The sequence below is a fragment of the Pongo pygmaeus genome, chromosome 1 (assembly GCF_028885625.2).
Source record: "Pongo pygmaeus isolate AG05252 chromosome 1, NHGRI_mPonPyg2-v2.0_pri, whole genome shotgun sequence".
Taxonomy (NCBI): domain Eukaryota; kingdom Metazoa; phylum Chordata; class Mammalia; order Primates; family Hominidae; genus Pongo; species Pongo pygmaeus.
In genome coordinates, this window is record NC_072373.2 from 202,298,821 (window position 1) to 202,325,999 (window position 27,179).

At 50.8% G+C, this 27,179-nt stretch overlaps 1 protein-coding gene and 1 non-coding gene across 4 annotated transcripts in view; both read right to left on the reverse strand.

Moving 5' to 3' along the window:
• Window positions 1-1,374: 1,374 nt before the first annotated feature.
• RCC1 (regulator of chromosome condensation 1) overlaps window positions 1,375-27,179 on the reverse strand; it is a 34,860-nt gene continuing 9,055 nt past the window's right edge. Inside the window, exons 4-15 of one of the 3 annotated variants that reach the window (XM_063667123.1) lie at window positions 23,405-23,549; window positions 21,981-22,294; window positions 10,603-10,684; window positions 9,928-10,020; window positions 8,589-8,776; window positions 8,229-8,408; window positions 5,217-5,313; window positions 4,983-5,105; window positions 4,338-4,493; window positions 3,982-4,101; window positions 3,464-3,616; window positions 1,375-2,529 (exon numbers count right to left, since the gene is read on the reverse strand). In XM_063667123.1, the coding sequence (XP_063523193.1) occupies window positions 2,354-2,529; window positions 3,464-3,616; window positions 3,982-4,101; window positions 4,338-4,493; window positions 4,983-5,105; window positions 5,217-5,313; window positions 8,229-8,408; window positions 8,589-8,776; window positions 9,928-10,020; window positions 10,603-10,684; window positions 21,981-22,133 (1,521 nt within the window). In that variant the 5' untranslated portion in view covers window positions 22,134-22,294; window positions 23,405-23,549 and the 3' untranslated portion in view covers window positions 1,375-2,353. The remainder of the gene's footprint in view (window positions 2,530-3,463; window positions 3,617-3,981; window positions 4,102-4,337; window positions 4,494-4,982; window positions 5,106-5,216; window positions 5,314-8,228; window positions 8,409-8,588; window positions 8,777-9,927; window positions 10,021-10,602; window positions 10,685-21,980; window positions 22,295-23,404; window positions 23,550-27,179) is intronic. The other 2 variants (XM_063667124.1, XM_063667125.1) reach the window with 2 other exon arrangements.
• LOC129024158 (small nucleolar RNA U13) lies at window positions 22,693-22,793 on the reverse strand. The gene has a single exon (XR_008497035.1). It is a non-coding gene; the product is annotated as a small nucleolar RNA U13 (small nucleolar RNA).

Below are 27,179 nucleotides of genomic sequence, written 5' to 3' on the forward strand. Positions count from 1 at the left end.
AAAATCTTGGTTTGGCCAGGCACAGTGGCTCATGCCTATTGTCCCAGCACTTTGGGAGGCCGAGGCACGTGGATCATGAGGTTAAGAGATCGAGACCATCCTGGCCAACATGGTGAAACCCTGTCTCTACTAAAAATACAAAAATTAGTTGGGCATGGTGGTGCATGCCTGTAATCCCAGCTACTTGGGATTACTGAGGCAGGAGAATCACTTGAACCCGGGAAGCGGAGGTTGCAGTGAGCTGAGATCACACCACTGCACTCCAGCCTGGGTAACAAGAGCGAAACTCAGTCTCTAAATAAATAAATAAATTACTGGGCGCGGTGGCTCACGCCTGTAACCCCAGAACTTTGGGAGGCTGAGGTGGGCGGATCAGGTCAGGAGTTTGACACCAGTCTGGCCAACATAGTGAAATCCCGTCTCTACTAAAAATACAAAAAGATTAGCCAGGCATGGTGGCACGCGCCTGTAGTCCCAGCTACTCGGGAGACTGAGGCAGGAGAATTGCTTGAACTTGGGAGGCGGAGGTTGCAGTGCGCTGAGATCATGCCACTGCACTCTAGCCTGGGCAACAGAGCGAGGCTCCGCCTCAATAAATAAATAAATAAATAATTTTAGAAATTAGCTGGGCTCGGTGGTGTGTGCCTGTAATTCCAGCTACTTCAGACGCTGAGGCAGAAGAATCGCTTGAACCCGGGAGGCAGAGGTTGCAGCGAGCCGAGATCGTGGCATTGCACTCCAGCCTGGGCAAAGAAAGCGACTGTCTCAAAAAAAAAAATCGGCCAGGCACGGTGGCTCATGCCTATAATCCCAGCACTTTGGGAGGCTGAGGCGGGCAGTCACCTGAGGTCAGGTGTTCGGGACCAGCCTGACCAACGGGGCAAGACCCCGTCCCTACTAAAAATACAAAAAAATTTAGCCAGGCATGGTGACGCATGCCTGTAATCCCGCTACTTGGGAGGCTGAGGCAGAAGAATAGCTTCAACCCGGGAGGCAGAGGATACAATGAGCCAAGATCGCTCCATTGCACTCTAGCCTGGGCGACGAGAAAAACTCTGTCTCAAAAAAAAAAAAAAAATCTTGGTTTGGCATTAAAAGATCCACCCTGCCTCTACTGTACTATGCAGCATTTTAAAATAATCCAGTGACTCCCAAAACAGAAATACTCAAACAAAACTTTTCCTTACTTCTTGACAGATTTGAAGCCTTTGTTACAGTCACACTGACAGCTGGCTGGCACCTCAGGACATCTTGACATCACTTAAGTTGTAGCCTCAACACCAGGTTTAGTTTATTCTGTCTTTCCCAGCAGTGCCTGGCACATAATATGTGCTCCCTTAAAAAGCAGGGAATGTGTAGAAAACAAGTGGCCTATTTTATAAAACTCTAAATTTATTCAAAATGTTAAAAGATTTTGTTCTCCCTCCAAAATATTTTACAATTAAAAAAAATCAAAACTATATCCTATTTTCTCAGCCACTGTACAAGTTGCTGTTTCCATCTCAGGACTAGTCTCTGGCCCTCTAACACTCTGTCCCTCCCTCAATCCCCCCCTTTCAATATTGCTGTTAAGTTTGTTTACAAAACCCTCCACCCTCTCTCCCCACCCCATACCCTGCTCTGCTCTGCCCAGCGTGGCTTCTCTTTGCGATTCCAGGCCCTTGGCTGCACGTGAAGCCTAATGGATGGGTATGATGTACACAAGCAATGCCTGAGAGGCAAGAGTATGCTTTGTGCTTCTGGGAGAATCACTTTTTTCTTGGTCAAGTGGAGGATCGTTCTTTTTTGTCCCATGGACACCTGTTCTGAGCCAAATATTTGGCTTACAGTTGCCCACAGCCACGCAGCTCTGCTTTTTTCTGCATGTTCCTCTGGGCGTGGGTCCATGACAGATGGCTCTTATGACTGTACCATTTGTTTGCCTGTGGACTGTTAGGGACAGGAAAGGGGCACATGACTAGAATGGGGCTTGATGGAGCCCCAACTTCTCAGAGAGTGGGCACGAAACCCCAGGAGGGCAGTTTTGGTTTTCTAGTAGGCAAAGCCAGGGCCAACCAGGACCATGGAAGGTAGGGAAAAGGGGAGAAACATCTAACCATATAGCTCTGAGTGAGCCATGTTCCTTCTGAAAACCCCCTGTCCATCCCCCCGCCTTTATTCTGTAGGTCCCAGGAAAATTCCAAAGAGGAGGAAGAAAAAGAGGAAAAGGATTCTGTTCTGTTGATGAGAAAAGGCAGGAACTGACACAGTGCTCAGGGCTGGGGAGAGGCCCACTGCCATCTGCAGCTGTCACTGCTTCCCTGTTCTGTGAGGGAGGTTGTGCGGGACAGAAGCCAGGCCCTCAGAGGCTTCATCAGCTCTGTTCCTTGTCCTTGACTAATAAGACTGTATGCTGGCCCCCGCTGGACACAGATAAGACCACACGGTTCTCCAGCTGTTTGCCCGTCATCTCCACAGGGCTCCAGGCGTCCTCATCCTGCCCTGTGCCCAGCTGGTAGTTGGTGCCCATGCCCCAGGCAAAAACACGACCTGCAAGAGAGAGAAATGGGTACAGCTGTCTCCAGGATCCCCAGCCCACCTTTCTGTAGCAGGAGAAACCTGGGACATGGGCGTGGACTGTGGCCTTGGCCAATAGCAGCTTGGCAAGGTCCCAGACTCTGGGAGTTCAGGGAAGTTGGGAGAACCCAAGGAGATGATGGATAAAAAAGAACTCTGTAAACCAGAGACCACAGTCCCTACACACTGCCAAAGGCTGCTCCTAGGCGTGGCATTCAAGGTCCTACCCCACCCTCTGTTCCCAGGACCAGCCACCTTTGAGACTGCCCTGATGTTCCTCTGCCTGGAATGGCATTCTTTGCTTTTCACAAAGAATGGAACCTTCAAGGTACAGTGCAAGCCCCACTTCCTGAGGAAGTCTTCCCAGATAATCTCAGGTCGAGCATCTCTGCCAGCTCCAGGCTTCTACAGGACCTCCATGGCTGTCCCCCTCACCCACTCAGGCTTTGGTGGTCACTTGTTCACACCCTCCTCTGCTATACTTGCTACAACTCTAACTATTAAGCCTTTTTTTTTTTCCTGATTTAGATTCTAAGTAGAAGTCCCTGGGAAGCGGGAACATACAAGGTGATATATGAAGGGGTCACCCTGAGGGAGACAGCAGCCTGGGTTAGGAGTCTGGAGACTTGGGTTCCAGTCCCATTGCCTCCTTAGGCCTCAGTGATATCTCACTCTTTGCTATTTCTCTCCTCTGCATAATAAGTCACCTTTACTAAAATAATTTGTGTACTCATTTCATATTCATCAATGCCAGAACTTCTGAGAAGCAGGAACAAAGTGCCATCACAAACACTGCTCTCTGCACCTCGGCTCCCCCGAGAGTGGACATCACAGCCTATTGGAGAACTGGGTAAGAACCATGACCCCCAGGTCCCAACTAGACAAGAGTGTAGGCAGCCCCACTCACCATCCTTGGTCACAGCATACCCCACAGAGGCCCCACAAGCCACTGAGGAGACTGCAGGCAGCCTGGAGATGAGGGTGGGTATGCTCTTCTCCTCAGCACCCTCTCCAAGGCCCAGCCGCCCATACTCAGCCCGGCCCAGGCTGTATGCTTTTCCTGTGGGAGGAGGGAGAGAGATGAGCAATAGCAGAGGGCGTGCTACAGGCAAAATGGGTGGCAGGCTAGGTGAGTCCCTCTGTCCATGGAAGTGTGTCCCTGCTCCCAGGGTGATCAGAATGAGATCTGCAGTGTCTCCTCCCAGTTTTGGAGGAGGCCTAGGAGAATCCACATGGGCCCCCGTTGAACTCACACTTGGAAGAGCACCAGGACTCTAGGAGGATGAGGGTGACTCTCATGGACCCATGTGTGGCACAACCCATGGAACAGACCCAGGATCCAAGGACCACGGTATCAGGAATCTGGCTAGGCCTAGGCCAGGGTACACTCCACCCCCAAACTAGAGAAGGACATAAAGGCCCTACCTTCCGAATCCATGCAGACTGTATGATGCTGGCCACCAGAGAAGCCCACCCAGGACTTGGTGGAATTCTTGAAGGATGTTAGGTTCTGGGGTATGAAGCAAGATTCTGTGCCCGGAGTTCCTGGGGGAAAGGCCAGAGCCATCAGGGGTGAAGGTGTTCTGAGAGCTGCCCTTCTCAATCCCCTCCCACAGTGAGGCCACCTCCCATCAGGATATGGACATTCTCACTTTACAGATGACAAAACTGTGGCTTGGAGGGGTTAGACGACCCCGCAAAGGATGCACAATGAACAGTGGCAGAGCCAGGACAGAAACGCAGGCCACTGGGCCACGCCTGAAGCTGGGCTCGGGGCTCACCAAGCTGATGGTAGTTGGAGAGGCCAAAGCCGTACACGTGGCCCTCATGGGAGATGGCAAAGGTGAAATAGGCACCACAAAAGGCATCCTGGAATCTCACGTGGCCCCGGCTTCCCCTGGATTTCAGCATCACACACTTGGGGACCAGGAGCCGTTCTGCAGGCAGAGGGAAAGCCACGGTCAGTGACAGACAGACACACATGGCTTCTCTCTGCCCCGAGTTTAATTCTCCTCCATTATAAAAACTCTTCAGAGGTTAAGTAGGACTCTTATCCCTATTTTATAGAAAAGGAAACTGAGATCAAGAGAATACAAGTGCCTTGCTCAGATTCTCACAGTCATTACAGGTATCATTTACATGGAACTTACCATCTGCCTGATATTCTTCTCATTAACTCATTTAACTTCACAGCAACCTAATGAGGTAGGTTTACAGGTAGGTAGATTTAGTGATGAAGAAACTATGTTCAGAGTCCCATAGACAGTAGGTGGCAAAACTACCAGAGCTGTCTGTCTCCAAAGTCCTAACCGACACCACAAGTCCATCTGATGCAAGCCTGACCACAGCAAATCCTTCCTGCCTTTGGCCTTCACTGTGGGGGTGGCCTGCCAATTTGCCCTGCTGGAGGTACCAAGGCCACTTACCAAGGCCTTGCCGGCCACCACGGTTGGCAAATAACTCAGGCACACGGCCTAGCTGGCCCTGTTCCCCGCAGCCCAAGGTGTAGAGGTTACCATCAGCTGTCAGCATCACCAAGTGGTCGTTTCCTAAGGATGAAAAGGTAAGGGATGCAGGCCACAACTGTAAGGCCCAAGGCTAGGCCAGCCCCAGAACAAGGTCCTCCAACTCCTGCCCTAAGCAAGTGCCCCCAGACCCACCTGAGGCCACCTTTACCACAGGCACATCCAGCTGCACCTGCACGGGCACCATGCTCTTCTTCATGGGCTCCAACAGCCCAATCACACCGTTATTGTCCTAGAAGGGAGGGACAGGGCACTTATCAGCCAGTCCTGCCTGCCCCGTGCCAGTGAAATCCAGAAGAGCAGTGGCACCAGATGGGGATGGAGAAGTGGGCAGGAGCTGGGCCACATACTCAAATACTTATGAATGAAATCATTTATGGTCTGCGACTTGCATTAAAATAATCAAGGAGTCAGAGAGTGGATGCAAATAGTGATAAACAAGCCTGGCCACAAGCTGATAATCATTGAAACTGTGTGGCAAGTAAACAGGCATTCAATATACTATTCTGGGCCAGGCATGGTAACTCATGCCAGTAATCCTAGCACTTTGGTAGGCCCAAGCGGGCAGATCTCTTGAGCTCAGGACCAGCTTGGGCAACATGGTGAAACCCTGTCCCTACAAAAACTACAAAATTAGCTGGGAGTGGTGGCACAAGCCTATAGTACCAGCTACTTTCGAGGCTGAGGTGGAAGAAATCACCTGAGCCCAGGAAGTTGAGGTTGCAATGAGCTAAGACGATGCCATTGCACTCTGGCCTGGGTGACAGAGCAGGATCTTGTCTCTAATTAAAAAAGAAAAGAGGCTGGGCGCGGTGGCTCACGCCTGTAATCCCAGCACTTTGGGAGGCCAAGGCGGGCGATCACGAGGTCAGGAGATCGAGACCATCCTGGCTAACACGGTGAAACGCCGTCTCTACCAAAAACTACAAAAAATTAGCTGGGCGTTGTGATGGGCGCCTGTAGTCCCAGCTCCTCGGGAGGCAGAGGCAGGAGAATGGCGTGAACCCGGGAGGCAGAGCTTGCAGTGAGCCGAGATCGCGCCACTGCACTCCAGCCTGGGCGACAAAGCGAGACTCCATCTCAAAAAAAAGAAAAAAGAAAAGAGGCCAGACGTGGTGGCTGAGGCCTGCAATCCAGCACTCTGGGAGGCCCAGATGGGCGGATCACCTGAGATCAGAAATTCACAACCAGCCTGGCCAACATGGTGAAACCCCGTCTCTACTAAAAATACAAAAATTAGCTGGGTGTGGTGGCGCATGCCTGTAGTCCCAGCTACTCGGGAGGCTGAGGAAGGAGAATTACTTGAGCCCAAGAGGCAGAGGTTGCACTGAGCCGAGATTGTGTCATTGCACTTCAACCTGGGTGATAGAGCAAGACTCTGTCTCAAAAAAAAAAAAAAAAAAAGAAAAAGAAAAGAAAAAATATAATTCTGATTACTTTCTTTCTTTTTTTTTTTTCTTTGAGACGGAGTTTCGCTCTTGTTGCCCAGGCTGGAGTGCAATGGCGTGATCTCAGCTCACTGCAACCTCCGTCTCCCAGGTTCAAGCAATTCTCCTGCCTCAGCCTCCTGAGTAGCTGGGATTACAGGCATGCACCACCATGTCCAGCTAATTTTGTAATTTTAATAGAGACAGGGTTTCTCCATGTTGGTCAGGCCAGTCTCAAACTCCCGACCCCTCAGGTGATCCGCCTGCTTCGGCCTCCCAAAGTGCTGGGATGACAGGCGTGAGCTACCGCGCCTGGCTTTTTTTTTTTTTTTTTTTGAGACAGAGTCTCGCTCTGTCCCCCAGGCTGGAGTGCAGTGGCGCGATCTTGGCTCACTGCAAGCTCCGCCTCCCGGGTTCAAGCCATTCTCCTGCCTCAGCCTCCTGAGTAGCTGGGACTACAGGCACCCGCCACCACGCTCGGATAATTTTTTGTATTTTTAATAGAGACGGGGTTTCACCATGTTAGCCAGGATGGTCTCGATCTCCTGACCTCGTGATCCGCCCGTCTCGGCCTCCCAAAGTGCTAGGATTACAGGCATGAGCCACCGAGCCTGGCCCAATTCTGATTACTTTCATGTGTTGGAAATTCTCCATGAAAAATTCAAAATAGATGTGATAAGGAAACACCCATCAGGCCGGGTGTGGTGGCCCACGCCTGTAATCCCAGCACTTTGGGAGGCTGAGGAGGGTAGATGGCTTGAGGTCAGGAATTTGAGACTAGCCTGACCAACAGGCATGCGCCTGTAGTCCCAGCTACTTGGGAGGCTGAAGCAGAAGAATCGCTTGAACCCGGAAGGTGGAGGTTGCAGTGAGGTCTCGCCACTGCACTCCAGCCTGGGCAATGGTGCGAGACTCCATCTCAAAAAAAAAAAGAAAAAAAGAAAACAATTTAAATACAGAATTTGGCCCCGGGCACGGTGGCTCATGCCTGTAATCCCAGCACTTTGGAAGGCAGAGGCGGGTGGATCACCTGAGGTTGGGAGTTCGAGACCAGCCTGACCAACAGGGGAAACCCCGTCTCTACTAAAAATACAAAATTAGCCAGGCGTGGTGGCGCATGCCTGTAATCCCAGCTACTTGGGAGGCTGAGGCAGGAGAATCACTTAAACCTGGGAGGCAGAGGTTGTGGTGAGCCAAGATTGCGCTATTGCACTCCAGCCTGGGCAACAAGAGTGAAACTTCATCTCAAAACAAAACAACAACAACAACAACAAAAAAACAGAATCTGTTTTTTAAACTACACTCCTCTGTACCTTGGAAACTCTGAGATGCGACAATCCCTGCCTCCACACCTCCTTGCCCCATCCAAGCCTCTGGGAAGTGTGGAAGAGGCAGTGCTGGCAAGGTGAGGGGGAGACAGAAGTCAGGGAGATGGGTGAAGACAGCAGGCCTCCTGGATCAGCCTCAACCCAGGGACATCCTTGACCCACTCACTTCCCAGGACAGACACTTGATGACATCGGATTCAAGGAAGCAGCCAGTGGCGTGGACAGGCCCACATGAGGAAGCTAGAGTCCTGGGTCTGGGCCTCAGCTCTACCTGTGGGCTTTCATCTCCCCACCAGTAAGTACCACGGGGGCATTGAAGTGGATTATCTTTGGGGCCCCGCCAGTTAATTCTGTCTTTCAGGGACCATGCAGACTTCCAGACCCAGCCTTACCCGGAAGGAGCCCCAGAGGAAGACACGGCCATCCTCAGTGAGGGCTGCTGTGTGACTGTCTCCTGCTGACACCTGTACCACCTTCTCTTGCAGCTCCACTTTCCCAGGGACCATCTCCGAACCCTCCACTGATGTGTCCCTTCCCAGGGCACCCTCATCATTGCAGCCGAAGGAATAGACCTGTGCCCAAGATGCCCTGATTAATGCAAAGTCTGGCCTCGCAGTCCATTCTCATGTAGGCCACTCCCCACTTGACTAGCCAGCTCCATTTCCACAGTGAACATGTGTGGTTCAAAAGCCCTGCCACAAGCCACCCAACCCCAGGCCTTGTCCAACCCTGTGCCAGTCCCCAACACCTACCTGGCCACTTTTGCTTAGACACACGGTGTGCATGCCCCCAGCCTCAGCCTGCACAACATCCTCTGGAATGGATACCAGGGCCGGCTTCTTCCTCTCCATCACATTCTCACCCAGCCCCAGCTGGCCCACGTCGCCCTGGCCTAGTGTCAGCACCAAGCCGGGTTCTGTGCTGTGGGACCTGTGCGAGACTGAAGGGTGAAGAAGACAGACCCTGAGTGTAGAGGATGACGACAGCGAGGAGAGGTCACAGGCTCTGGGATCAGACAAACCTGTGTGGACATCCCTGCTCTGCCACCGACCGTTAGTATGAACTTTCTAAGTTTTGTCATCTGTGAAATGGGGACAACAAAAGTACCTCTCTCACAGAATTTTTGTGGAGATTAAGAACTGAGCACATTATTCACGTGAAAGGGGAGAAAGGGAAACAAGGAGACATGAAATGAATCTTGGTGGAGCGGGCAAGAGGGGCTGGGTGCGGTGGCTCACACCTGTAATCCTAGCACTTTGGGAGGCCAAGGCGGGTGGATCAATTGAGGTCAGGAGTTAGAGACCAGCCTTGCCAACAGTAGCCTGTAATCTCAGCTACTCGGGAGGCTGAGGCAGGAGAATCACTTGAACCTGGGAGGCGGAGGTGGCAGTTAGCCGAGATCGTGCCACTGTCCCCTCCAGTCTGGGCGACAGACTGGGGACTCGATCTCAAAAAAAAAAAGAAAGAAAGAAAAGAAAGCTAATTATTATTATTGTTATTTTGAGACGGAGTCTCCCTCTGTCACCAGTCTGGAGTGCAGTGGTGGATCTTGGCTAACTGCAACCTCTGCCTCCCGGGTTCAAGCGATTCCTCTGCCTCAGCCTCCTGAGTAGCTGGGACTACAGGCACGCACCACCGCGCAAGGCTAATTTTTTGTATTTTAGTAGAGACGGGGTTTCACCATGTTAGCCAGGATGGTCTCGATCTTCTGACAGGCGTGAGCCACCTTGCCCCGCAGAAAGCTAATTATAATAGCAGAATCTGCACCGAAAGCAAGGGAGACTACGTGGGTCAGAGAACAGTCCCCAATCTCCATCCAAGCCCTCCTCCATGCCCAGGCCGTCCGCCAGTGAATAAGTTCAGCTCCCGGGCAAATCCACTGCAGAAACGGACTCTTCCCTCGGCCATCCAGTGGAGAGGCAGGAGGGGCGCGCCAACCGGTGGGCGGCCCGGGGTCCTCTGTGGGCCAAAGGCGGCCCCCCAACCCGCAGCCCCGGGCAGCCAATGGCGCCCAGCCCCTCCCCCGAGGATGCGGCCACCGCTGAGGAGCCTGCGCTGGCAGCACAGAGGGCGCCCCGGGCGCGGAGCCACCTGGTCGGGTTTTCTGGTCGGGAGGGCTCGGCCCGCAGGCACCTTGACAGGAGCGGGCGCCAGGAACGCGGCGGGAGGCAGCGGCCCTCGCGTCTGCAAAAGACAGACACTGTCTGAGCGTGGGTCCACACTTCCCCTCCCAGTTTGGTGCCGGTTTTTCTCTCCTCCCTGTCCCCCTCTGGGGTCCCAGGACAGAGGAAACCACAGCCACCTCCCTCAAATGCTGCCAGGCCATTATCTCATCTCATCCTCACACAGCCCAGAGAGGGTGGCGCTGCTCTGGCTGCCTCCATTTTAAGAAGTTGATAATCCAAACTGCGGGATTAAGTGACTTGCCCAGCAGCTAGAAAGTGGCAGAGCAAGGACTTGAACCCGTGTTGGAAAGTCAGTGGTCCTAACCATAATGCATCACTGCCTGGGGTGAAGCCCTAGGGTCTAGTTTTTTTTTTTTTTTTTTTTGCCAGTGCTGCCTGAGTGCCTTGAGAGGAGTTTCTGCCCACTTTGTGATTCCCAGAGGGTAGGATTCGATGAGCTACAGGAAACCTTCCAGCTGGGTGGGGTCTCTGCACATCCACACCCTTCAGCTTCAAGCGTCAGGAAGAAAGGAGCCCAGTCCCGGGTTCTTAGGGTTTCAAGGGGCCACCTGTACCCACAAAGAGGCCAAGGCCAACTTACCCTTCACCTTCTTGCTTTTGGGGACGGCATCTGCTGGGGGGGACCTTCTTTTAGCTATGCGCTTGGGTGACATTTTCCTGTCCTGAAAGTCAGTCAAATACTACATATGAGAAATGGCAAACATTTTCATATGGCCAGACAATATTTATCAAACACCCTAGAAATACGTTAAGAGGAATTGCCCAACAATTCCACTTCTCAAAATGTATCCCAAGAACAGAATAATGGATGCACCCAAAGATTAATCACACAAATATTCTCTACTGTATCCTTCATAACATTTTGAAAACAACAAAAACAGAACCCATGTGTTCAATAGTAGTGAACTAAATATGTGGTATATTCATGATAGAACAGTATGAAGCCATCAAAAGTGATGTTTTCAGAAATCAATCTATTGAATAGAAAGATGTTCCCCATTGCCAAGTAAAACAAGCAGAATGAAAAACAGACGGCCAGGTGTGGTGGCTCACATCTGTAATCCCAACACTGTGGGAGGCCGGGGCGGGTGGATTACCTGACATCAGGAGTTCTAAACCAGCCTGGCCAACATGGCAAAACTCTGCCTCTACTAAAAATACAAAAATTAGCCAGGCACAGTGATAGGCACCTGTAATCCCAGCTACTCAGGAGGCTGAGGCAGGAGAATCGCTTGAACCCGCGAGGTGAAGGCTGTGGTGAGCCAAGATCGAGCCACTGCACTCCAGCCTGGGCAACAGAGCCAGACTGTCTCAAAAAAAAAAAAACCTGGGCGCGGTGGCTCACGCCTGTAATCCCAGTACTTTGGCACTTTCGGAGGCCAAGGTGAGGATCACTTGAGGTCAGGAGTTTGAGACCAGCCTGGCCAACATGGTGAAACCCCGTCGCCACTAAAAAAAAAAAAAAAAAACACAAAAATTAGCCAGGCATGGTGGTGTGCGACCTGTAATCCCAGCTACTTGGGAGACTGAGGCAGGAGAATTGCTTGAACCTAGGAGGTGGAGGTTGTGGTGAGCCAAGATCATGCCATTGCACTCAGCACTCCAGCCCGGGCGACAGAGTAGTAAAACTCCACCCCTCAACCAAAAAAAAAAAAAAAAAAAAAAAAAAAAGAAAAACAGCCTATCATCCATTTTTTTTTTTTTTTTTTTTGGAAAAAAAATGCATACACATAAAAAATATGTGAGAAAAATGTGGGGAAGAAAATATATCCCATATTAACAATGGTAACCTCGGAAAATGGTATTATAGATAATTATTACTTGTTTCGTTGTATCTTCCTATATTATCTAAGATGTTTAACAAGGAGCATTACATGTATTTTTCTGTTTTTTGAGACGGAGTCTCACTCTGCCGCCAGGCTGGAGTGCACAGGCATGATCTCAGCTCACTGCAACCTCCACCTCCCAGGTTGAAGCAATTCTTGTGCCTCAGCCTTCCGAGTAGCTGAGATTACAGGTGTGCATCACCATGCCCTGCTAAGTTTTGTTTTGTTTTTGTTTTTGTTTTTTTGAGACGGAGTTTCGTTCTGTCGCCCAGGCTGCAATGGCGCGATCTTGGTTCTTGCAACCTCTGCCTCCTGGGTTCAAGTGATTCTCCTGCCTCAGCCTCTCAGGTAGCTGGGATTACAGGCACCCACCACCACACCCAGCTAATTTTTGTATTTTTAGTAGAGACAGGGTTTCACCAGTTTGGCCAGGCTGGTCTCGAACTCCTGATCTCAGTGATCCACCCCCACTTGGCCTCCCAAAGTGCTGGGATTATAGGCGTGAGCCACTGTGCCCAGCCCAAATTTTGTATTTTTAGTAGAGACGGGGTTTCACCATGTTGGCCAGGCTGGTCTCAAACTCCTAATCTCAAGTAATCCACTTGCCTCAGCCTCCCGAAGTCCTGGGATTACAGGCGTGAGCCACTGCGTACGGCCAATTACATGTTTTTTTTTTTTTTTTTGAAGCAGAGTTTTGTTCTTATTGCCTAGGCTGGAGTGCCATGGTGCGATCTCAGCTCACCACAACCTCTACCTCCCAGGTTCAAGTGATTCTCCTGCCTCAGCCTCTGGAGTAGCTAGGATTACAGGCATGTGCCACCACGCCCGGCTAATTTTGTATTTTTACTAGAGATGGGGTTTCTCCAGGTTGGTCACGCTGGTCTTGAACTCCTGACCTCAGATGATCCACCCGCCTTGGCCTCCCAAAGTGCTGGGATTACAAGTGTGAGCCACCACGCCTGGCCACATGTATTTAAAAAATTTTTAAGTCTGTTGTAAAAAATTAAAACATTGAAGAACAACATTAAATGAAATATCCATCATAACTCCATTCAACCCCATGTAAGCACCAGTAACTTTGGTAATGTGTTGTTATAATCAGAGGGGGAGGAGAGCTATTTTCTTTTCTTATTTAATGATTGATTTTTTTTAGAGACAAGGTGCCACCACACCTGTAATCCTAGCACTTTGGGAAGTCGAGGCAGGAGGATCGCTTGAGCCCAGGAGTTCAAGACCAGCCTGGGCAACATGGCGAAACCCCATTTCTATCCAAAAAATTACAAAAATTAGCTGGGCATGGTGGTACACGCCTGTAGTCCCAGCTACTCAGGAGGCTGAGGTGGGAGGATGGCTTGAGCCTGGGAGGCTGAGGCTAAACTGAGCTGAGGTTGTGCCACTGCACTTCAGCCTGGGCGACAGAGACAGACACTGTCTCAAAAAAACAAAAACACACATGCACTGAAGATCGTGGCTGCTGTGGGAAGGTTACTCTGAGCATCAGCTGCCCGGCATGTGAGTGCCATTCCTTGGGGCATTTCTGCCACTGCAGCCCTCAGGCCTGCTGCTTCTGGAAGAACAAGCTTGACAAACATATTGTGGTCTGGTTCCGGTCAAGCAAAATTCTGGCACCAGTTCCTCATGCCGTGCACCTGATGTCACCCAGCATGAGCCCTATTTTAAGGGTATAGCCATGGTCAATGGAGAGTTCAAAGACCTAAGCCTTGATGACTTTGAGGGGAAATATTTGGTGCTTTTCTTTTACCCTTCGGATTTTTTTTTTTTTTTTCCCCGAGACAGAGTCTTGCTGTGTCACCCAGGCTGGAGTGCAGTGGCACGATCTCGGCTCACTGCAACCTCCGCCTCCCGGGTTCAAGCCAATTTTCCTGCCTCAGCCTCCTGAGTACCTGGAATTAGAGGTGCCTGACACAACGCCTGGCTAATTTTTGTATTTTTAGTAGAGATGGGATTTCACCATGTTGGTGAGGCTGGTCTTGAACTCCTGAACTCAGGTGATCCACCCGCCTCAGCCTCCCGAAGTGGTGGGATTACAGGTGTGAGCCACCGCGCCCGGCCCTATCCTTTGGATTTCACCTTTGTGTGTCCTACAGAAATTGTTGCTTCTAGTGACAAAGCTAAGGAATTTCACAATGTGAACTTTGAAGTTGTTGCAGTCTCAGTGGATTCTCACTTTAGCCATCTTGCCTGGATAAATACACCAAGAAAGAATGGCGGTTTGGGCCACATGAACATCGCACCCTTGTCAGATTTAACTAATCGAATTTCTCGAGACTGTGTGTGTGCTGGAATTTCTCGAATTTCTCGAGAGGTGTGCTGTTAGAAGGTCCTGGTCTTGCACTAAGAGGTCTCTTCATAATTGACTCCAATGGAGTCATCAAGCACTTGTTTTTGTTTGTTTGTTTGTTTGTTTGAGACAGCATCTCACTCTCTGTTGCCCTGGCTCAAGTGCAGTGGCACAATCACGGCTCATTGCAGGTTTGACCTCTTGAGCTCAGGTGATCCTCCCACCTCAGCCTCTAGGATAGCTGGGACTACAAGTGCGCATCACAATGCCCAGCTAATTTTTATATATTTTGTAGAGACAGGGCTTTGCTAAGTTGCCCAGGCTGGTCTAGAACTCCTGGGCTCAAGCGATCTACCCGCCTCAGCCTCCCAAAGTGCTGGGATTACAACAGGTGTGAGCCACCATGCCTGGCCGGAGCCACTGTCTTTAAGGTCATGAAAAACAATCAAGTTGTCTAAGCCTCTACCTAATGTTACAAAGGGAAGGAGAACTCCAAAGAGCCCTTCTCGGTCTCAGCTGTGGGCCTAACCAGCAGCCCCCTCATTCCTTCCTTCTAGTGGTTCCCGAGAGCCCAGCCTCTCTAGCTCTCCCCTCCATGGTATATGGACACAAGTCCAGGCACTTTTCTCCTGATTATCCTGGGGAAGGAGAACAAAATACTAAAGATGGGAAAGTAAACAAGGGCCTAGAATACCGATAAGCCTTTGCAGGCTGAGCTTCTGCAGGCTGTCACTGGCCCAGTTCTGACTGATGAGGTGGCAGTTCTGAACTTCACCCAACTTTTATTCTCCCAGGGCTGAGAATCCTCCCACCTGTCTTTTGAGACCCCTTGTCCCACACTAAAAAATACACATTCTTTGGGATTAGAGGGAACTTGGTTCACCTTCCAGAGCTTGTGGCTAGCCAGTGACCTTAACCTCTCTGAACTGTATCCTCATCTATAAAAGGGGATGCAATGACAACTTCTCAGGGCTGTCATCAAGACTGAATGAAATGGTTGTAAATCCACAAATATTTATAGTGCTTACTACTACTAAGGGAGGAGACCACCCCTCATATTGTCTTATGCCCAATTTCTGCCTCCAAAGAAAGAAGTAAAAACTAAAAGGCAGAAATGAAATCCACAGGCAGACAGCCTGGCGCCGCGACCTGTGTCTGGTTAAAGATCGACCCCTGACCTAACCGATTATGTTATCTATAGATTCCAGACATTGTATGGAAAAGCATTGTGAAAATCCCTGTCCTGTTCTGTTCCGTTCTGACTACCGGTGCATACAGCCCCCACTCACGTACCCCCTGCTTGCTCAATCAATCATGACCCCTTCACGCAAACCCCCTTAGAGTTGTGAGCCCTTAAAAGGGACAGGAACTGCTCACTCCGAGAGCTCGGTTTTTGGAGACATGAATCTTGCCAAAGCTCCCGGCTGAATAAAGCCCTTCCTTCTTTAACTTGGTGTCTGAGGGGTTTTGTCTGCGGCTTATCCTGCTACACTACTGCTTGGCTTTGGGTGAGGAGGTGTAGCAACGATAAAGGAGACTAACCCTGTTTTACTCTCATAATTTGTTCATCCTTTGTATTTATTCATTTTTGAGACAGGGTCCTGCCCAGACTTGAGTGCAGTGGCATGGTCATGGCTCACTGCAGCCTCAACCACCTGAGCTTAAGCCATCCTGGATAGCTTACAGCTACAGGTGTGCACCACCACGCTGAGCTAATTTTTGTATATTTTGTAGAAACAACGTCTTGCCATGTTGCCCAGGCTGGTCCCGAACTCCTGGGCTCAAGTGATTCTCTAGCCTTGGACTCCCAAAGTGCTGGGATTATAGGTGTAAGCCACCATGCCCGGCCTTTTATTTTATTCTTTTAAGAGAGGGGGTCTCGCTCTGTCACCTAGGCTGGAGTGCAGTGGTGCAATTAGCTCACTGCAGCCTTGAACTCATGGACTCAAGCGATCTTCCCACCTCAGCTTCCCAAGAGCCTGGGATCACGGGCACGTGCCACAGCACTTGGCTTGATTTGTTCATCCTAAGAAAGTCCAGAGGATTCTTGGCAGGCCTGCCCAGGATCCCCCTATGAGCTTGGCCAAACACAAAGACTCCCAGGCTTGGGCTTAAATGACCAGGTAGATGGTAGACTTCCATGTAGTGAGATAGAGAACACTGCTGAACAAACAGGAGAGAAGAGACATGAAGCTCCATGTTGCTAGGTGTTTTCATTCAATCTGAAGTGCTTGGGAGCCATCCCCAGAAAAGATGTCAGGCAGGCAAAGTTAGATGGGGTAGGGATGTGGGATATAAGAGGCACCTTTGTGGCCGGGCACGGTGGCTCACGCCTGTAATCCCAGCACACTGGGAGGCCAAGGCGGGTGGATCACCTGAGGTCAGGAGTTCAAGACCAGCCTGACCAACATGGAGAAACCCCATCTCTACTAAAAATACAAAATTAGCCGGGCGTGGTGGCGCGTGCTGTAATCCCAGCTACTCGGGAGGCTGAGGCAGGAGAATCGCTTGAACCCAGGAGGTGGAGGTTGCGGTGAGCCGAGTTTACGCCATTGCACTCCAGCCTGGGCAACAAGAGTGAAACTCTGTCCCTCCACCAAAAAAAGAGGCACCCTTGTTGTAGATAGACAGTTGTATGCCATGGCAAACATCCCATCAGTTCATCAGAATAATCTGTAGCAGTCTGCTGTGCCTGGGAGGGAGACTGTATTAGCATGAAAAAGTACTCACAACAAGAAGTCAGGAGAAAAAGCAGGAAACAATTATGTCAGCACAGTTGGTGCTGATGGCTGGGCTGCCATGAGCACAGCCTGGAATGGAGTCAGACACATAACGGCTATATGAAGTGTTGGTGTCATGGGGCATTAACCAAAAAATCTGTTATCGTGGATGGAACAGACCAAGTCAACATCTCCTTAGTTATCTGTGTTTGGCTAATATTCTGGAGCGTTTCACTACAAGCTGGCCACAATGATCCCACTCTACAGAGAAGAAAACTGAGGCTCAGAAAGGACTCAAGATTGGAAGAGGAGGCCAAGATCTGAACCAAGTTAGTCAGACTCCAGAGCTGGTGCCCTTGAGTGTTATTAGAAATTTCTTCTGCCTCCTTCCTCCCTATGCTCCCTAGTAGTCTCTCAGGTTGCCTGGAACTGTCTCTCCTCCTCCTTTCCCTAGGAAAGACAGCAACTTGTCACTAGTCTTCGGGTCCCCACCCTCATTCCCCCCTCTCATTCTCCAAGTCATTCATGATAAACGTGTGTGTGTGTGTGTGTGTGTGTGTGTGTGTGTGTGTATATATATATATTTTTTTTTTTTGACAGGGTCTCACTCTGTTGCCCAGGCTGCAGTGCAGCAGCACTTACATGGCTCACTGCAACCTCCACCTCCTAGACTCAAGCGACCCTCCTGCCTCAGCCTCCAGAGTAGCTGGGACTACAGGCATGTACCACCACGCTTGGCTAATTTGTAATTTTTTTTTTTTTGTAGAGACAAGGTCTCACTATGTTGCCCAGGCTGGTCTCAAACTCCCGGGCTCAAGTGATCCTCCCACCTCGACTTCCCAAAGTGCTGGGATTATAGGCGCGAGGTACCGTGCCCGGCCTCATTCATGATCTTTCCAAACCTCAAACCTGAAGCAAGCTGCTGGCCTGCTTGGACTCTTTAGTGGTTCCCTTTTCCTGGAAGATAAAGCCCACGTTTCTTAGCTGGGTATTAGAGGCCTCCAACATCGGGTACTGACAGAACCTTTAGCTTCATCTCCTATCTATCACATCCTCCCTTCTCTTCCCACACAATCTCCTTGCCAGACCCACTAGGCCAGAATGCTAACTGTCCTCTCCATACCATTTGCATCTCTTTATCTGGAACACCTTCCCATCCCTTATCCCACTGGAAGAACATCTACTGGTGTCTCAAAGTCACCTCCTCTGATCCCTCCTCCATCCTGAACTAGTCATTCTCTCTGAGAAACTGGGACAGACTTTTGGATCACAATCACTTTAATTTACATGCCTATCCACCGTACCAATCAACTTCCTAAAATATGAGCCCCTGGGAGCACCGGCTAACTCACTGTATCTTCCATATGCAAAACCCTTTTACTCCTCACAGGAAGCTGAAGAAGGCAGCACTGTCACTCCTATTTCAGTTAAGGAACTGAGGCTCAGAAAGGTAACTTTATTGGCCTAAGTTCACACAGCAAGTAAAGGGGAGCATAGAAAAACAACCCAGGCCTATGTGACTGATTCTGAAGGCAGACCTTGGTCCAGGCAGGGACTAAGGCAACCTGGGCAGGCCTCCCCAGTATCCCCTATGCGCTTGGCCAAGTCCACGAAGCAGAGAGCAGAAGCCAGCTGAGAAGGAGAGGACGGTGAGACCAGAGAGGAGACAGCGAGGCAGCTAGAGCCTGAGGGAAGGTGGGGTGGGTGGTGACAGATCCACCGACGGACGTGGGGAAGGACAGTGGCAACAACTGCCTGCTGTGGTGGAGACGGCACCTGAGTGCTCTTTGAGTCCCAGAGGCTTCCTCTCCAAAATGGAAGACTTGAGGCCCTGCACTGGGCTGGCAATCGCCAGGGAAGGGCAAGGGATGGAGGGCCACCTTCTATTTTTTTTTTTTTTTTTTTGAGACGGAGTCTCACTCTGTCACCCAGTCTGGAGGCAGTGGCGCGACCTCGGCTCACTGCAAGCTCTGCCTCCCAGGTTCACGCCATTCTCCTGCCTCAGCCTCCCCAGTAGCTGGGACTACAGGCGCCCGCCACCACGCCCAGGTAATTTTTTGTATTTTTAGTAGAGACGGGGTTTCACTGTGTTAGCCAGGATGGTCTTGATCTCCTGACCTCGTGATCCACCCACCTCGGCCTCCCAAAGTGCTGGGATTACAGGTGTGAGCCACTGTTCCCGGCCTGAAGGCCACCTTCTAAAAGGTGGAGCCCTGTTCCCGGTATCTGCCTGCACAGCCTCTACTGCACAAATGGGTCTTGTGTACAGACTTCTCTCACTGCTCTGGGTGTGTTTTCCTTTATTTGCTTTTCTTTTTTTCTTTTTTTGAGATGGAGCCTCACTCTGTTGCCCAAGCTGGGGTTCAGACGCATGATCTTAGCTCACTGCAACCTCCGCCTCCCAGGTTCAAGCGATTCTCCCGCCTCAGCCTCCCTAGTGCTGGGACTACAGACGCAAGCCATCACGCCTGGCTAATTGTTTGGTATTTTTAGTAAAGACGGGGTTTCACCATGTCGGCCAGGGTGGTCTTGAACTCCTGACCTCAGGTGATCTGCCCACCTCGGCCTCCCAAATTGCTGGGGTTACAGTCGTGAGCCACCGAGCCCGGCCTCTCTGGCTGTGTTTTCTTAACCAGGCAGTGAGTGTCTGGGCTGGGAATAAGGACTTGGCTTTTGGCATCATGCTTCCCCACCCCGCCCTACCCAACACAGCTTCCATCTTCAAGGAGCATACAGTCTCTGGGAGAAGACAGAGACAGTCACAGATAAGTTGGCTACAGAGTCAGCTTCCACCATCAGGCACTCCAGAATGCCCACAGTTGCCCTTTGAGGTGAGCAGACTCATCCCAGTTTTACAGCTAAGGGGAAGATGAGGCTCAGGGAAAGGTGACCCAGGTCACACAGAGGTGGAATGAAATCCCAGTCTCACGACCATGCTCCACCAGAGCTGGAGCTGCCCTATCCCCACCTCACCTTCCTTATTTATTGAAGAAAGCGGGTAGGCACGCCAGTCTAGACAGTCTGCCCGGAGCCTGGTGCTCCTGCCCTGACCTCCAGTGACCTCACCACAGCCTCAATTTCTGTAAAAGGAGACAGAGCCCTCCCAGGCCACTGCAGCTGTGCCCTCTGTCCCCCACGCCAGGAGGAAGAACTTGCCTGCCAGACTGAGGCTCAAAAATCTCTTTGTGTGAAAGGTCCCCAGGAGGGAAGGGAGGAGAGGGCTCATGTGTCAACAATATACATTTGGTAGCTGCTGTTATGCCAGGCACACAGCTGGTATATTTCACACTAGGAGTTTCTCACCTGGGATCCCCGTTCTACACAACCTGTGCCTGGGCCTATGTGTTCATTTTTCCTGGGGAAAGGGACACACAACTTCCACTAGATGTTGGGATCACTGCTTTATGAAAATTATAGGATATTACTATTCGGGAGGCTGAGACAGGAGAATCGCTTGAACCCAGGAGGTGGAGGCTGCAGCGACCGAGAGCACGACACTATACTCCAGCCTGGGCGATACAGCAAGATTCTGTTTCAGAAAAAAAAAAAATTGGCCGGGTGCGGTGGCTCACACCTGTAATTCCAGCACTTTGGGAGGCCGAGGCGGGTGGATCACCTGAGGTCAGGAGTTCAAGACCAGCCTGGCCAACATGGTGAAACTCCGTCTCTACTAAAAAAAAAAAAACAAAACAAAACAAAAATTATCCGGGCCTGGTGGCGCGTTCCTGTAGTCTCAGCTGCTCGGCAGGCTGAGGCGGAATTGCTTGAACCTAGGAGGTGGAGGTTGCAGTGAGCTGAGATCGCACCACTGCACTCCAGCCTGGGTAATAAGAGTGGAAACTCCGTCTCAAAAAAAAAAAAAATTATATACTCACCACATGCCCCCTACCATTGCTTTACAGATAAGGAAACCAATGTTCTGGGAGACTGGGTGGGTTGCCCAAGGGCATCTGATGAGAAAGTTGTAAAGATGAACAGAACAGGATTCCTGCTCTTGGGATGTCTTTGAAACAGGAGCCTCGTGAACTCCTAATTCATCTGTCCAGGTTTCACTCTGATGCCCTTTTTGGGGAAACCTTCCCTGCCTCCTCCACCCCGCAGAGTTCCTTAGTCTTGCACACAAGACCCTTCATGACCCAGCCCCTGCTGTATCATCTTGTTACTCTCCTCCTCCAGTCACCTCAAGACCTGTGGTATCCCTGACCACAATATCTATACCTTCATGCCGTTGCACGTGCAATCCCTCTGCCTGTATCACCCTAATCCCACTACCCTCAGACTGCCTGAAAAACTCTGTTCCTTCAAAACCCCATTTAAGAGTCACTTCACCTGGAAAGCCAGCCCTGAGCCTCCTGGGCAGGGTGGGGGGTCCCCGATGGCTCCCCGTAACACCCCACACACTCCACTTCTGCTAGGGCACACAAGTCACACGTGGTCGAAGTCAGGTCAATATGTGATGTATAAATGACTTGCCAGTAGCGTCCGTCGCCCGGGTTCAAGGGCATAGTTCGCTAATGACACGGGCCTGCTCTTCTCACTATTGTCCCCCAGCCCCGCAAAAGAGGCACGGAATAAATGGCCAGCAAATAATCTGCTGACAGACTGAGCTGCTGCGGAGTTCGAGACACACGGCTCCCAAAGGTCCACAGCGGGAGACCCTCGAGCTCCTACGACCCACCCTCTCCCGGGCAGGGCTCCCTCCCCGATCTGCAAACCGCTTCTCCAACCGCATGCCGGACAAAACCATCCTCCTCGCGGCACAGACCCATCCCCCGCCCGGGCGGCCGCGCGCACCCGGCCCGCCGCGCTCGCGCAGTTTGAATCTCCCGCCTGCGCGGGCGCCGCGGTGCGGGCGTGAGAGGCGCGGCGGCGGAGGGGCCGCGCGGCCCTAGCTCCGGCGAGGCGGCGCCCAGCGGCCGCTGGAGCGCCCCGCGGGGCCGGGGAATCGCGAGCCCGCACCGCGCCTTCCTGCCTCCGGGCTTCACGTGGGACCGGCGCCGCGCGACACGGGCGAGAGCGGCCAGCGACATAGGCCCGCGTGGACCGGCCCGTGCTCCACCTGCGCACCGCCCTCTACTCGGACCCTCCGCGCGTCCCGAGCGAGACCTACCTTGGTGCTCGTCGGCCACAAGGAACTCCAGCGCTCCCCGCCGGGCCGCGAACTGCCCCAGAGCATGCGCTCTGCAGGCCTCTGGCCCCGACCCGGGCGAGAAAGGAAAACAAAGAGCCCGGCGGCCCCTGGCGGCCATCCCAGGATCTGCATGTGGCGCGCTACCGGGCTGGGGGAGCCCTTGGCCAGGCTGGCTCCCCTGGCCGGGTTCCAGTGGGTGTGTATTTTTGAAATCCCAAATCGGAACACGTGGACTAACAACCAGAAAGACTCCTTGAGTTCGGGCTGTTTAGGAAAATCTCGTGCGGTAGGGTCTGTACGGAGAAAAAAGATACTCATCTTTCCTACCCTCAAGAGGGCATGGAGAAGGTTGAAAAATCAGACTATCAACAACCACACAACGCTATGACAGGGATACCCAGAGGGGCATCTGACTCAGCCCGGGGCTTAAGAACAGCTTTCCAAGTTAAGTCTAGGGGGGCAGGACATCCTAGGAGAAGCGACGTCTGCAATGACAGGGAACCATGAGAACCCAGGGAGGTTGTGGGAAACCGCCGAGTAGATGGGAGCAGAGGGTGCCTGTGGGAGTGACAGATCATGGATACAGGGTCTTGTGTGTCTAAGGGGTCCAGCCTCTATCCTGAGGCAGTAGGGATATATGGGAATTTGGGCACGGGAATGGCATGATCAGATTTTTATCCCCGTGAGTTAACATCAGATGGGTATGTGCCCATGTCTTAACAAGGTTTGAGGGAGGCACATCTCATATGCGTGTGAACACCCAGTCACCATTCTTATGAGCTACAAGAGCATCCTGATATGATCAGATCTTATAGAACAAAATAGAGAATGGACTTGGGGAGAACGGGAGCCAAGTGGGGAGGAGCTAGAGGAATGAGAGAGACCAGATAAAACAGAAGATAAGGGTGTGAGTTGGGGTTGGGTTAGAGATGGAGAACAGATACCAAGAAAAGTTGTCTCTTGTTAACACACCCATTCTTCAGGATGGATACAAACAGTTCTTCAGGATTTCAGGTGTTCCCTGAAACCCTTGCAAAGGATGTTTTCTCGATTTCATGTTGATTCAGACTCAGTCATTCTACGACACTCAAAGTCTAGATGGACACTTTTGATGAGTTCTTACCAACTGAACTGAACTTTTTTTTTTTGAGACCGAGTCTCGCTCTTGTCACCCGGGCTGGAGTGCAGTGGTGCGATCTCGGCTCACTGCAACCCCTGCCTCCTGGGTTCAAGCGATTCTCCTTCCTCAGCCTCCCAAATAGCTGGGATTAGAGGTGCCTGCCACAACGCCTGGCTAATTTTTGTATTTTTAGTAGAGACTGGGTTTCGCCATGTTGGCCAGGCTGAATTTCTTATATGCAGAGCCTGCCACAAAGCACTCCCCCGTCTTCAGGGTTTCTTACCTCTCCAAGTTTACCTCTGTCTCCATCATGGACTCCTCTTTTGGATGATGTACTGTGAAATTTCTCCAACTTTTAACCATGGGATCTCTGATCTCTCTCTCTCTCTCTCTGCTGTCTTCCTCCAAGATCTTATGCATTCGTGTAGCTTCATGTAATAATAGTAAGTGATTATTATTATTATTGCCTATTTTGTAAGACCCTTTATTTTGTTAACTACAGAAACATATCCATGTCAGCTCATTTGTTCCTCACAAAAACCTCATGGCAGTTGGAAGATAAGAAAACTGAAGGTTTAAAGAGGTAAAGGAAGTTTTCTGGGGTCTTCACACAAGTGGTGGAAGGAGACCTGAACTCTTTTTTTTTTTTTTTTTTTGAGATGGGGTCTCACTCTGTTGCCCAGGCTGGAGTGCAGTGGCGCGATCTTGGCTCACTGCAGCCGGGTTCAAGCAATTCTCCTGCCTCAGCCTCTCGGGCAGCTGGGATTACAGGCGCCTGCCACCATACCCAGCTAATTTTTGTATTTTTAGTAGAGACAGGGTTTCACCATCTTGGCCAGGCTGGTCTTGAATTCCTGATCTCATGATCCACCCACCTCACCCTCCCAAAGTGCTGGGATTACAGGCGTGAGCCTCCGCGCCCAGCCTTAATTTTTGTACTTTTAGTAGAGATGGGGTTTCTCCATGTTGGCCAGGCTGGTCTCGAACTCCTGACCCCCCAGGCTAGAGTGCAATGGCACGATTTCAGCTCACTGCAACCTCTCTGCCTCCTGGGTTCAAGCAATTCTCCTGCTTCAGCCTCCTGAGTAGCTGGGATTACAGGCGCCTGCCACCATGCCCAGCTAATTTTTGTATTTTAGAGACGGGGTTTTACCATGTTGGCCAGGCTGGACTTGAACTCCTAAACGTCAGGTGATCCACCCGCCTCAGCCTCCCAAAGTGCTGGGATTACAGGCGTGAGCCACCACGCCTGGCCACTTTGTGTATTTTTAGTAGAGACCAGGTTTCACCATTTTTGCCAGGCTGGTCTGGAACTCCCAACCTCAGGTGACCTGCCCATCTTGGCCTCCCAAAGTGCTGGGATTACAGGCATGAGCGACTGCACCTGGCCTTTATTTTTTTTTTTTTAGTTTTGTATTTGTATTTTTTATTTTATTTTGAGATGGAGTCTCATTCTGTTGCCCAGGCTGGAGTGCAGTGGTGCAATCTTGGCTGACTGCAACCTCTGCCCCCTGGGTTCAAGCAATTTTCCTGCCTCAGTCCCTGGAGTAGCTGGGATTACAGACACGCACCACCATGCCCGGCTCATTTTTGTATTTTTAATAGAGACAGGGTTTCACCATGTTGGCCAGGCTGGTCTTGAGCTCTTGACCTCAAGTGATCCACCCACCTCGGCCTCCCAAAGTGCTGGGATTACACGTGTGAACTGGTTGTTTGTCTCAAGAGTCTCACTCTGTCACCCAGGCTGGAGTGCAGTGGCAGGATCTCGGCTCACTGCAACCTCTGCCTTAGCCTCCCGAGTAGCTGGGACCACAGATGTGCACCACCATGCCCAGCTAATTTTTTTTTTGAGACGGAGTCTCACTCTGTTGCCTAGGCTGGAGTGTAATGGCGTGATCTCAGCTCACTGCAATCTCTGCCTCCTGGGTTCAAGCAATTCTCCTGTTTCAGCCTCCCGAGTAGCTGGGATTACAGGCGTGCACCACCACGCCCAGCTAATTGCCCATCTAATTTTTGTATTTTTGGTAGAGACAGGGTTTCACTATGTTGGCCAGGCTGGTCTTGAACTTCTGAGCCTCAGCAGTCAGCCTGCCTTGGCATCCCAAAGTGTTGGAATTACAGGAGTGAGCCACTGCAACTGGCTGATATGGAGGTTCTGGCTATAATAATGTACTGTGGGTTTTATAACATATATAAAAGTAAGATACATGGCAATATCAAAGACTATATAGTGAGAAATGGAAGAAATATTTTTATTTTTATTTATTTATTTATTTTTTCGTTATTTTTTTGAGACGGAGTCTCGCTCTGACCTCGTGATCTGCCTGCCTTGGCTTCCCAAAGTGATGGGATGGATTACAGGCGTGAGCCACTGTGCCCAGCCGGAAGATTCTTATTTTTTTTTGAGATGGAGTTTTGCTCTTGTTGCCCAGGCTGGAGTGCAATGGCATGATCTCAGCTCACCGCAACCTCTGCCTCCCAGGTTCAAGCAATTCTCCTGCCTCAGCCTCCCAAGTTGCTGGGATTATAGGCATGTGCCACCACGCCCGGCTAATTTTGTATTTTTAGTAGAGACGGGGTTTCTCCATGTTGGTCAGGCTGGTCTTGTACTCCCGACCTCAGGTGATCCGTCAGTCTCAGCCTCCCAAAGTGCTGGGATTACAAGTGTGAGCCACCACACTTGGCCACTAGAAGAGTTTTTTTTTTTTTTGAAACGGAGTCTTGCTCTGTCGCCCAGGCTGGAGTGCAGTGGCGCGATCTTGGCTCACTGCAAGCTCCACCTCCTGGGTTCATGCCATTCTCCTGCCTCAGCCTCCCTAGTAGCTGGGACTACAGGCACCCGCCACCACGCCTGGCTAATTTTTTGTATTTTTAGTAGAGATGGGGTTTCACCGTGTTAGCCAAGACTGTCTTGATCTCCTGACCTCGTGATCTGGCCGCCTCGGCCTCCCAAAATGCTGGGATTACAGGCGTGAGCCACCGGGCCCCGCCTTTTTTTTTTTTGAGATGGAGTCTTGCTCTGTCACTTAGGCTGGCACGATCTCAGCTCACTGCAACCTCTGCTTCCAGGTTCAAGCGATTCTTCTGCCTCAGCCTCCCAAGTAGCTGAGACTACAGGCGAGCGCCACCACACCTGGCTAATTTTTTTTTTTGTATTTTTAGTAGAGGCAGGGTTTCACCATATTGGCCAGGCTGGGGAAGATTCTTATACTACAAGTGAACTGGTTTAATATCAATTGAATGTAGACTATTGTAAATTAAAAATGTATAATATGGCTGGGCACGGTGACTCATGCCTGTATTCCCAGCACTTTGGGAGGCCAACCTGGGAGGATTGCTTGAGCCCTGGAGTTCAAGACCAGCCGGGACAACATCATGAGACCTTGTCTCTACAAAAAATACAAAATTTAGCCAGCCATAGTGGCACATGCCTGTGGTCTTCACTACTCAAGAGACCGAGCTGGGAGGATCGCTTGAGCCCGGGAGTTCCAGTTTGAGGCTGCAGTGAGTCATGATCTTGCCACTGCACTCTGGCCTGGGTGACAGAGTGAGACCCTGTCTAAAAAAAAAAAGTAAATGGCCTAAACACTCCAATTAAAAGGCATAGACTATCATATTGAAAAACCCAACATGTTACCTACAAGAAATAAAATTTTAAAATAAGGCCAGGCATGGTGGCTCATGCCTGTAATTCTAGCACTTTGGGAGGTCAGGGCAGGCGGACTGCCTGAGCTCAGGAGTTTGAGACCAGCCTGGGCAAGATGGTGAAACCCCATCTCTACTAAAATACAAAAAAATTAGCCAGGCATGGTGGTGCATGCTGTAGTACCAGCTGCTCCAGAGGCTGAGGCATGAGAATTGCTTGAACCTGGGAGGTAGAGGTTGCAGTGAGCTGAGATCGCACCACTGCACTTCAGCTGGGCAAAAGATTGAGAATCTGTTTCCAAAAAATAGATGAATACATAAATAAATATGCTCAGCCAACACTGGATCTGCAAAAAGAAAAAGTAATAATATAAAAGTAAATACACAAATAATAAATTTGTACAAAAAGTAAA